Raw genomic sequence first — 11,674 nt, forward strand, 5'->3', positions numbered from 1 at the left:
GGACTCTTTCTGAATATACCAAGGCCAATATCCATAGTTGTGGCGAGACCACCAATATCATTCCGACTCATTGTGCTCTGGGTACGACCCGCCAACTGCCAGGTAGAAGGTTAGTGGTTAAATCTGCCTTAAACTGCTAGCAAACGAGGGCCTAAACCTCAGATAAGATGATATTCTGAGGTTCTCATTTTTGCCATGGGTGGACTTGAACTCTCCGGCGGAAAGAAGGTCGGTGTATAAGCCATCCCCGAGACGTCTGTTTGTCCCATTTGCAACCAGAGCCGCATCCTTAGTTGCGAGATCTAATGCCGTTCGGCACGATTGAGATTCAAGACAAGCAAACCTTTTGATTGCAGACCTCATGAACGATTTGACATACCCTATACTTTTACGAGGGGATTTCTTAAACAGCTATCTTGACGCTAAGTGGCGAGTGATGAAGAGCATGGGTGAAGGGCTACCCGGGTCGAAACATGAAATGATCAAATCTGACATCTTGGCCAGGGTTACTTGGCATATCTTTGGCTAATAAAAGCAAAGTTTATCGAAATGATAACCTGCATACCTGACAAAGAGATGAGATCCTAGGCTACTCGGCAAATAAATAGTCTGGGGAACCCCATTTTCACGATCTTCCCCGCGGAGAAGAGCTAGATTCGTCCCGATAGACTACCAAGCGAAGTGGGGATAATCAGACCTTGTCACGTTTGACGTCCAGTCTTGTTCAACGCTGATTTCTTGCCCTTCTCGCCTCTTATTCCAGCTGAGGCTCAACAGAAGCTGCAGCCATGTCGATTGAGGCTCTGCTCTCACCAATCAAGCCCCGCAAGTCTCCGGTGCTGGATGTTCGCGGAACGGGAAATCTCTGATGACATAAGCTCTCGCGACCAGTCGGCGATTGCCAAAACGGGCTTCACTTCCAATGAGGCGAACCCGCGATTAATCCTCGTAACTTCTGAAACTGAACCCTTCCAACATCCAAACTCACTCCATCGTGACTCAAATTGAGGCTCAACACTCGCCTCAAAATCCGAATTGCACCGCAAAAATGCACTTACGCCCGATACGGATCCTCGTCCACAAGTGTGTACGCACACGGTATCAGGGGGGTTGAAAAGCAGGGGTTGAAAAAACGCCTACAACCACATTTACAACCAATCATGATGGCAGAACCCGGAGCCTGATTGTACAAGCACATCCAAACCTCTGCGACGCCCATTCGTATGTGTATCAGGAGCATTTCGCACAGTCTGCGCCTCGTTTCCCTTTTCCAAATCCTCCTCTTCATCCTTTATCCTTGGGCCCATCACCCGCCATCCTCATTTGCTCCAAGTTTGTTTTACAAACCGCCGCCATCCTCGTCTGTGCCTGGTACCGGGTAACTCGCAAGGTCTAGCAGGCTGCAACGTCATCGGAGAGACCTCGGAGCCTACCTACCCTGCGCCGACCGGTAGAAACGATGGACCTGGAACCAACCAAAAACGCCAACGTTGGCATCACCACCCAGAGCGTCGCCAGCATCGACCTTGACCTCGACCCCAGCCAATATATCCCTCCGCCTCCAACTGAATGGGGCATAGAGGAACAACAGCGAGAGTATGAAAGAAGGTCACGCGCCAAAGCCTCACAATGGGTCAACAGACAAGACAGCTCCCGGCCAGCTCCGGGTGCCATCATCAATTCTCTCCCTCTGGATGAGCGTATGCGCCATAACGACAAGATCGTAGGCCTAGTCGACAACATCCTGCACCAAACCTCCCACTCCGACGCTAGCAAATCCAAACCTTCGTCCGTCCAGACCACTGCTGCCTTTGCCATTGCAGCCCGCCACAATTACGATGGAAACACCTTCCAAGATCGCCTGCTGGGTTCCAATGCTGCATTTCAAGCTCCAGAACCTACGCCGTCTTTCCCCGACCGCAACTCGAAATACCATGATACAGGGCATCATGACGAGGGTAGGTCGCCAGACACATTTGGCAGTGATGGATGGCACACAAGCTTGTCACTTCAGACAACCCCTCAAACACGCAGGGTTAAGGAGGAACATTCCCCCCACCCTGGGCTACATGAGGTTCAGTGGGCTTCGACCAACCCATCGGAGACGGATACTTGCTCTATTACAAGGAAGCAGCCAAAGCGCCAGAACAGCCGCTTAACGGACGACGAACGGGGCACCAGGCGACGGCAAAAGCGACCTAGAACAGGGCGTCGCTTGCCGAGAACCTCGCCAGCAGTTCCGGGCTCATCCCAACAAGCAGCAAATCGCATTCCACACACGGACCATGGGAGGTCTCGACAACAAACACAGAGGGAACCCCAGTCTCATCCTGACCCCGGCCCCTCCAGCTCATCAAGTTTCCAGAACGACCGAGTTGAGTGCAGCTCAGACTGTCAATTTTCAGAAAAGAACTTTGTCGGCTCTGAAGAAACCTGCTTCTTTTGGTTGCACAACAATGCAAAATACTCGACTCCCGGCAGGGTTGCTTGTCAAGGACGAAAGATAGAGATTTCCCACATCGTCACACACGCCGTCGATCACCATGGGCTCATCCGGGGTAGAGACCCGAGACATGGTAATCGCGCGTATCTGATGAGCTGCCAGAGGCACGACCCGGAGACAAAAGCAACAGGAACCTGTGGCAAGTGCAAGTCTCTCCATGACTGGAGGGACGCAGACTTTGATGACCCGGGACACCAAGGCATGGCCCTCTGTTTGCGCTGCTGGCGCGGGTTTACCAAGAGCGACATGAAGGTACACCTCGCTGGGCCTTTATGCTCGTACATGGCAGAGCAGCCAAAGTCGATGAAGGTGTATATTCTGTACACTACCTTTTGCTCCAAGGATGACCCTCCGAGCGCGCCTCCCAATTTCGAGACACCGAGCCACGGCCGAAGACCAGCAAAGGGTCGAAACCGATCGGCCGCGAGAGATGCGCAGCCGAAACAACAAGGGCGCAATCAACGGATCGGTCAACAGACCCCGCAAGAATCGTCTAACGGGAGCCAATTTCGCTCCCTACAACCAACGGGCAAGTCAAATAAGCCAGCAACTTCCCGACGGCCAGCAGCATCACACCTAGAGGTACCTGCGCAGAATCCTCCACGACTCTCAAAGCCAGCCCAAAGGGCCCCTTCACAGTCTTCACTCTCCCTCAGCTCTTCATGGGGGCAGGCAGCTACCCGAGGCTTTCAGTCCCAATCTCCTCTTCCTCAGGAGATCTATCGCCAGGTGAGACAAGCAATGTCTCCAGAGGATAACAGCCTCGCACTCTCCCCACTGCCCATAAGACAGTCAAGTTCTCATGGTCAATCCTTTCAACCTGCGAATATGCAACAATCTTTAAGCGATTCACATAATCCTTTACGCCAGCCTGCACAATCAGCGCATCAATCGCCGATAAATGAAGTCTCTCAGCAGTTCGACAATCAATCTCTTCAGCAACTCCTCCAATCCATTCAAGAAGCTCTCCCTAATCAACGAGGACAAAGCTCATTGGCACAGCTGAGCTATCAAGACCCGACCAACCAGCAACTGTTTGGCAATTTTATATACACTGGCAACTTTCAAGAATCTGGTGTGCCGCAGATCCAGACAACTCCAATCGACGATTTCAATATGGCGCTACCAGCCGAAACACCATTCTCCCAACCCACTCCTTCACAAGCCACTGCCTCGCAGGTTCCGTCTACTATGGGAGAACCTTTGCCCATGCCTTCACCTGATATGGACGAGCCCAGTTGGTTGCCTGATCTAGATGATGATGACGACGACCCCTTCCAGTACATCGGGTCTAATCCTGCGCTTCAGGAATCTATCAGCCGACAAGATGCTCCCATTCGTCAGCAGACAGTACGTCCTCGGGACTCGCCGCCTAATGGCTTGATACCATTCGGTCAACAGGTCAAGATTGAGCGAGACTCAGCGTATGAGTCAATGGGACAAACCAAGACAGAGCCGGACAACGACAGTTTCAACGCAATGTATCAAACTGAACCGGACAAGATGGAAATAGAGGGGGGTTTTGGTCAAGATCTTACACAGTGGTTTGACTTTGAGGGTGCATGTGAATCACCTAGAGCATGCCAGGAGACACCATTTGCCAGTCAACACTTTTTTTGAGCGTTCACGGCGTTGGATGAGGGGCGGATTGATTGGATAAAAGACTTGGCTCTGTTCTTTCTTTTGTCATTTATATATTTGGATGATGGGCATATATCTCTTTGCGTATATTGTCTTGTTATCATGCTCACGCACGACATGCTTACGAAATGAACGACTTTTGGGACACATGATAGCCCCTTTGTTTGGCGTTGAAACATGTTCATTCTTGGGTTTAGCAGGCGCTATGATGTCAAAATCAATTCCCTTTCAATCAAGCAAGTTCTTAATCAAGTGCTTCGGTAACCATGGCCGTGTGTTTGATCCATCCGTTGTCCCTGAACTCCTGTAATAACCTTCCTCGACGATATTAATCCCGTGTGTCAATTTCCAGGTCGAGCTGCACACCGTTCGAAATGCCGTAATCTCCAAGTGTAATGTGGTCCTTGAAGGGTCTCTCACTCTGTCGCTTGAGAATGATCTGGCCGGGGTCTCGACCGATTCGCGCCGCCACCATCATCTTGAGCTGTCCAACCGTGTCGGATTCTAGGCAGGGCACGGCAGCCTTTGTGCCGAGTCGGTCGTTGACGTTGACGATGATCATCTCTTCGCCCGCCTGGGCTACAGGCGCCTTGGGCTTTTCCTTCTTCTCCTTTGGCTGGTCCCTGTCGCGGTCGCGATCTCTTCGATCGCCACGGTCGCGGTCTCGGTCGCGGTCCCGGTCCCGGTTGTCTCTGCGATAACCGCGGTCTCGGTCTTGGTCTCTACCATATCCTCGGTCGCGGCCTCTGCCATAACCCCGGTCGCGATCGCGATCATGGTCCCGATCCCCTTGTCTATGCGGCGACCGTCGGCGAAAGTCCCGCCTGTCATTGTCCCTCCGATCACCCTTCCATCTGAAGCCGCCCGAGCCTCTAGGCCTGCGCGCAGGCGATCGCGATCGGTCCCTGGGCCTCCGGGGAGGCAAGTCGCTGTTGTCGCGGGATGGTTCTTCGCGCGGGGCAGGGGATTTCGAGCGAGCGCGAGGCTGTGGTGGTGGTGAGTCAGTCATGGCTTGTGATGTTTGACTTGGTGGATGATGGACTGTGAGAGTCTGAAGCTTTGGACTTGGGATATGATGATGACTAAGCTGGAGAGACCCACAAAACCTTGTTTGGGCGTTGGCAACGGACCAACGGTTGGCTTCACGTGTGTCTGGTTTAGATCGCGACACCCCTAGAAGGAAGGAAGTCTTTCTCGCGTTTGCGATCTTTGTTTTTATCTCTATTTCACAAACTGGAACTGGTGGCCTCTGACATGTTGAAGCTGTACCCGTGACTTCTCTTCCCACCACAAGAGGCTGTTCAACGACACAGCCTGCATCACATGCGCTCCCTCAGGTTGTTCTTGAGGTCGGCAGCCAGGCAGCTCATCGGATAGAGGTAAAGTGGACTCTTCCTGCTGCCTGCAATAACAAACAAATGCAATGGAAGACCGGTATTGCATTATTGCGACAACTACTACGTCACGTCCTAAAGCGCGACCTGCTTAACCGACCGCAGAGTCCCGCATTCTTGCACATCGCGCCTGGCAACGAACACTCATGTCTTGCTGAGGTTTGTTGACAACTCACAGGATAGGCGGAAAGCATTGATCTGCGCGATGCATGAGCTGGCATCTCGGATGGGTTTCCGCTAAGCAAACTTTCGGGTCCCAATGACCGCTTCTGCTCTGCCGCAAAGCGAGCGCAAGGTTGAATTGACCGTTGGTTCTCCCGGTTGCTACGGTGCAAAGGACTTGACGTCAACCTCTGTTGTCACAGATTGTCGAACTGCATGTGTCCCCGCTGGAGCAGGGCTGAGCAGAGACAGACAAGCCAGGGATCAGGAACCTTGCAATTGGACCACGGAAAGCTGCCGCGGTTCCCCATTGTTTTCAAGCGCGTCTCACCAATGGAGAAGCGAGCAGCTAAAATAAGGTGGGAAAAACGAGAAGAGGCCCGCTGGTCTCATGCGCTGGCTTCACACGGCATGGCCACGTCAAGACCTTTCTTTTCCCACTGGAGTGATTGGACCGACACAAAAGTCAGGTTCAAGAGAACGGGCGGTGTGTGAGAGATTAAAAGAGCTCATCACAAATCAAGTTGCACAGCATGACTCAACACGAGGTATGCACCGTAGAGTGCGTACAGTACTAGCACGCGGGCACGAGTCAACCCGACGCGTAGCAAATCCGGGGCGGGTAGGTAGCCGATCATGCCCTCCGATCAGTGCTTACTCTCCTCCCCTCTCTCCAAGGTTGTCAGAATTCCTCCGTGTTCCATCAGTTCGTTCCTTGACCGGCATGGCACGGGTCAACAAAGACCGTTGAGTTTCCCACAACCTGACCGGGATGTTCCTCGGTGGCAGAGTTTCAGCTCGACGGAGCGAGAAACTGGCTTTGAGCCTTATGGCAGAGCAATAAGCCCTAAAAATACCACAAGGCAGTTTCAAAGTGCAGAAGCTGGACTCTGCCATTGTTTGCGTCTTTGTTCCTTTCATGTAGGCAGTCAGCATGTCGCCATCACACATTGCAAAGAGCAAAACAAGTCAACGAGGGTCGCAATTACAAACGAGATGTCCTCATCAAACTTTTCATATTACAGTAGCGCACATGTCCGGAGCGAATGACCTCTTTTCGCAGTGATGATCGACGGGTGATGGGGGTTCTCTTCTCTCTTGGCGCTCGCTCAACCAGAGAGAGTCAAGCAAAGCTTCCAGCGGAATAACAGCCACTGTCGCACCGGCCACGAGTGCCTGAATAAGGCAAAGCGCCAGGCACAATTTCAGAGGCGACGCAGGAACCGGGCGGGTGTGCCTGGTTCCTGGCCAATCCCGAGGGGGGAGGGAGATTGTGCAAATTTTACTCGACGGCTCTTGTGCCTTTTTGTGAACAAGAGGGAAGAGGGTCATTACCAACATCAGATTGGACAGGGCAAAGCTCGAGAAGGTCATTTAGCGGCCAAGACCAGAAAGTGGCTCAACGCCCTGGGGCCGCCGAGATGGTTGGACCTTCACGTTGGGCACACTCTGGCTCTGGGAGAGCCTCGCCGTCAGGTAATTCCCTCATCTCGCAGCCTGCGTTCATCGCCACCCGGCAAGACTTGTCGGTTCTGTTCTGTTGAAAAGTGCAGAGTTTTTCCATGGTTGCAACGCCATCCCAACAGTCCGTCACCAAAGACCAGGATGGCCACTACCGGTGAAACCTTGCCTGCTCCAAGACATCTCAAGTTCGTCTCACAAAGACAAGAGCAGAGACAAAGGCCGAACAGTCAAAGGCCCTGGGCTGGCGCTTCTGGGGCATAGAATGACGCCAAAAGAAACGACATGGGCCTACGACAGGGCCACGTCCCAGGGTCTGGTCGCCCGGCTCGCGTGCCTGAAGCTGTCGACATGCGCTGTAATTAATTTCCCTCGAGGGGGAGGCCCAGGCCAAGAAGCCCCGTTGACTAGGTCACTAGTACCTGAGACACGGCCCAACAAGGGCTTAATTCCGTGTCACCTATACCCAGTTTAATGGGCTCCGGGCTAGTCCGCCCCTCCCATCCCACCATCATGGTCAACATCTGGCCTGGCGGCACTTTGCTGCACTTGAGCCATACCCTGGTCAGGTCTCTCTAATGGAGGGCTCACCTGTAAGGTCCCGCGGCGCCATTGTTTGCTGTTCGTCGCATAGACAGTGCCCCGGAGTACTTCATGGATCCCTTCCCCCCGACGCATCCCGGACTCTCTCTTCTAGGATCCTTCTAGCCTTCAAACCTTTCGAAACATCTCTTCCCCACAGACTTCGTTGGCAGAGTCTATCGCTTCCTTTATAAACTTGCTTACATAGCCTGGCTTTCCGCTGTTTGGATTACAGAGTATTCCACTCGCTCACTTACACGACCGCCTCTACCTTCACACAAAAACTTTTGCGCGCGATACACCGCTGCCTACACGCTTTGAAAGCACTCACTTACACGGTCCATCAACTCACTCAACAAAATGCATTTCTCTAAGCTTATCCTGGCTGTCCTGCCAGCCCTCGCCCTCGCCGAGGATACCACCACTCAGACTTCCACTGCGGTCCTCACCAAGACCTACTTCCTCTCGCAGATTCACACCGTCACCGCGACTGGCTTCAGCACTGAGGCTCAACCCGAGACCACCCAGGCTGAGACCACTTCCGAGGTTGAGACTGTCGCCGAGACCACCTCTACCCCCGTCATCGAGAGCACCAGCTTTGTCTCTGTTGTCAACGCCACCTCCCACGAGGCTACCCCCAAGAGCACCATCGCCAGCACCGCCTCTGTCGGAACCACTGGTGGTTCTGGCGAGGCTACTCAGGTCCCCGAGAACGCTGCTTCCGTTGCCCAAGTCGGCAAGATGGCCCTGGCTGGTGTCGCTGGTATGGTTGTCGTCGCCCTCCTATAGTCGCGCCCTAGTACGCAACTAGGGGTGGCCCTGAGGACAGTGGATTTCCACTGTCGACTTCCGAACTCTTCGATGCGATCATCTCGTCACTCAATCTTTGAGACTCTTTTGCTTTTTACCCTTGGCCATTAGCGCGGCCTATTTCTTTACGATGAAACGACGTTAACAGCGCCACGATATCGACTGCAGAACGACACTCGCCGTCTGGCAAACAACACTCTGCTTCACCTTGATGAGTCTTCAGACTCTGCCCTTTCTTCATGGATAGCCCGACTTGCTTCCATGCGCTTCATCGAGCACACCCGCTCCTTGGACACACCTCGCGGGTTTTCAACTCTTAATGTTTCATTCATCCCCGGCGGCACGCACTTGCGCGCGTTGACTGCGCCATACACAGCTTCAGTCTGTGTCTTGTGCAATGTCCATGAGCTGCTGCCCACGTGTAAGGGTAACCGTTGACCTCGACCAAGCCTGTTTTATCTTCTTCACCCCCTTTTCCCATCTTTTCTAGACTCCTCAAGGATGTCTCTTCCAGGCTTGGTCAACACTCGACGGTTTTGAGATCAATCCCCTTCTCACATGGACTGCGGCCGGTGCGTGTTGCTGGCTGGAGATCCCTTTGAATTGTTATTCGGTCAACATCTCCTCCCGACTCTGCTGCCACAAAGGGAGACGGGATCAAGGAGACGGGGACGACGTCGGCGACGCGGGAAACAATCATATTCTCTTCAAAACCTCTGATTCTTGGATGAACTGGTTTTTCTATACTTCTCTTTGGCGATACCCCCTTTAGGATGGTTGGTGATCCGGGCAGGAGCCTTCACACTTGTGACGATGCTTCACGACCCTTGGATGAAGGATTGACGTTTGGAGTATGGTTTTGTTTGATTCGGAGGGGTGGAAAATGATTTATATGAAAAGGAGGATTGGTGATTAGGTTCTGGAAAGGAACCGATGAAGGCCATTTGGCTCTTCCTAGTAGATAGGAGCAATAGACCTTGTCAGCTCAACGCCTTGGAGTCAATATCTGTGAATGTTGTGCTGTCGGACCATTCGGCGACTGTTGGCCGACGCATCGTCTGCTTGTCGGCGTATCGACTGTTCGCCTTCTATCGGCGACTTGATCCTCGGCTATCATGGAACTCATGGTCCGATGACTAATTTGTCCGTTGTGAAAAGGCGCAAATCGACCCTTGCAAAGGCGTTTTGGTGTTGCGATGGATCGACTGTCAGCTGCGAGGGAGCTGATTAAGGATATTGCGAGGCCCTCTGATTGGCTAGTCTCTCGGATGCCACCCGGGCTCGGGCGGGTCGCATCGGCCTTTTCCCCCGAATTTCTGCATGGGCTTCTGCAGCCACTGAACCAGCTTTTGCTCAACATCCCCACGAACGCCTCAACGGTCTTTTTTATTCCTCCCCTTCCTTCTATAGACAAGAGGTTGGTTGCCTCGTCTCGATATCATGGCGTCGATAGCTCCCTCCCTCAAGCGGGCGCATACCCCTCTCCGGAAAGCCCTCACCGCGGCTTCCACCGTTCGAGCTTTCGCCACTGTACCTCCGACATCGAGCGAGCCCGCCAAGCCCAAGCGAAAGAGCTACTTCAAGGATACTACGGTTGCTGAATTCTCAGACTTCTTGGCCACCTCGTCGCCTGCGCAGCCGCTGTCGCCCGCAGAGGCATTTACTCTTCGAACCGCCGAAGTCGGCCCCGAGGGCAAGAAACGGACGATTACGAGATTGCCAGAGTGGCTCAAGACGCCCATTCCTGCTGGAAACGATAACTTCAAGAGCATTAAGAAGGATCTGCGAGGATTGGGACTGCATACAGTCTGCGAGGAAGCTCGATGTCCCAACATTTCCGAGTGCTGGGGTGGTTCCGATAAGAATGCCGCCACTGCGACTATCATGCTCATGGGTGACACGTGCACCAGAGGATGCCGCTTCTGCAGTGTCAAGACGAATCGAAAGCCCGCCGCATTGGATCCTCACGAACCCGAGAACACCGCGGAAGCTCTGGCTAGGTGGGGTCTTGGATATGTTGTCTTGACCAGTGTGGACCGAGATGATCTGGCAGACGGCGGAGCACACCACTTCGCCGAGACGATCCGGAGGATTAAGCAGAAGAAGCCGTCTCTGCTTGTTGAGGCTCTGACTGGCGATTTCCGTGGTGATCTTGATATGGTAAAGGTTGTGGCCGAGAGTGGACTCGATGTCTACGCCCACAACGTTGAGACCGTCGAGGACCTCACCCCATACGTGCGAGATCGCAGGGCCACTTTCCGACAGAGCTTGAGCGTACTGAAGCATGTCAAGGAAGTCAAGGGCAAGGAGGGTATCATCACCAAGACCAGTCTGATGCTCGGTCTCGGAGAGCAAGAGCACGAGGTCATGGCCGCGCTTGAGGGTAAGAAGCTAGTCCTTTTGGAATGAACTCAACTAACAGTCGCAGAACTTCGCAAGGCCGATGTCGATGTCGTCACTTTTGGCCAGTACATGCGACCAACCAAGCGCCACCTCAAGGTCGAAAAGTACGTCACCCCTGACGAGTTTGAGATGTGGAACAAGAGGGCGCTGGACATGGGCTTCCTGTACTGCGCCAGCGGACCTCTGGTGCGCTCCTCTTACAAGGCCGGAGAGGCCTTTATCGAGAACGTCCTCCGCAAGCGCTCGGGCGAGAAGGCCATGGCCAGGGGAACCCTTGCCAAGGCTATTGCACTGGACTCGGAGACTCGATCGTCCATCTAGGGCTGCTTTCATTATAAAATTACACTACATAATCACGGGTTATGACCACGCGGTGGCCGCATCGGATGGCGTTCATTGGATAGGGGGGGTGTCTTCAACTAGAAAAGCACGGCCTTCAACAAGGCTGGGTGTCACATACTCAACACAATCACTTGCCCGCAATGGGTTCAACAACGTCATCTCGATTTCTTGATTCTCAGTGAGCATCTGCAGAATACGCGTCATCATTGTGCAAAAGTTGCCCATGCTACACTTACACTGTTCCATGAGTTGAGGGGCTCGCAGATCGACGGTCATCTGGTGGAGGTGCACGAAACCGTTGCTCGAATAGGTTGAGAAACAGTGCCACTGCATGTGACTCTTCCATCTGACAGTAAGAAAATACAAGATGGATGAA

General features: G+C 53.3%; 4 protein-coding genes across 4 annotated transcripts; 3 read left to right on the forward strand and 1 right to left on the reverse strand.

Annotated features, from left to right (window-relative positions):
• Positions 1-1,459: 1,459 nt before the first annotated feature.
• NCS57_00284800 (uncharacterized protein) lies at positions 1,460-4,123 on the forward strand (the record flags this gene model as incomplete). The annotated part of the gene is made up of 2 exons (XM_053052866.1): positions 1,460-1,958; positions 3,519-4,123. 2 exons carry the CDS (start codon positions 1,460-1,462, stop codon positions 4,121-4,123), a joined length of 1,104 nt encoding a protein of 367 aa, XP_052918112.1.
• Positions 4,124-4,472: 349 nt separating this feature from the next.
• Positions 4,473-5,168, reverse strand: NCS57_00284900 (Ubiquitin-like modifier HUB1; the record flags this gene model as incomplete). The annotated part of the gene is made up of 1 exon (XM_053052867.1): positions 4,473-5,168. The coding sequence occupies exon 1, from the start codon at positions 5,151-5,153 to the stop codon at positions 4,473-4,475; it is 681 nt and encodes a 226-aa protein (XP_052918113.1). The 5' UTR covers positions 5,154-5,168.
• A 2,935-nt stretch (positions 5,169-8,103) lies between these two features.
• NCS57_00285000 (uncharacterized protein) lies at positions 8,104-8,532 on the forward strand (the record flags this gene model as incomplete). The annotated part of the gene is made up of 1 exon (XM_053052868.1): positions 8,104-8,532. One exon carries the CDS (start codon positions 8,104-8,106, stop codon positions 8,530-8,532), a length of 429 nt encoding a protein of 142 aa, XP_052918114.1.
• A 1,461-nt stretch (positions 8,533-9,993) lies between these two features.
• Positions 9,994-11,277, forward strand: NCS57_00285100 (Lipoyl synthase, mitochondrial; the record flags this gene model as incomplete). The annotated part of the gene is made up of 2 exons (XM_053052869.1): positions 9,994-10,936; positions 10,982-11,277. 2 exons carry the CDS (start codon positions 9,994-9,996, stop codon positions 11,275-11,277), a joined length of 1,239 nt encoding a protein of 412 aa, XP_052918115.1.
• Positions 11,278-11,674: the final 397 nt, after the last annotated feature.

This window comes from Fusarium keratoplasticum, chromosome 2 (genome assembly GCF_025433545.1).
Source record: "Fusarium keratoplasticum isolate Fu6.1 chromosome 2, whole genome shotgun sequence".
NCBI classification, from domain to species: Eukaryota; Fungi; Ascomycota; class Sordariomycetes; order Hypocreales; family Nectriaceae; genus Fusarium; species Fusarium keratoplasticum.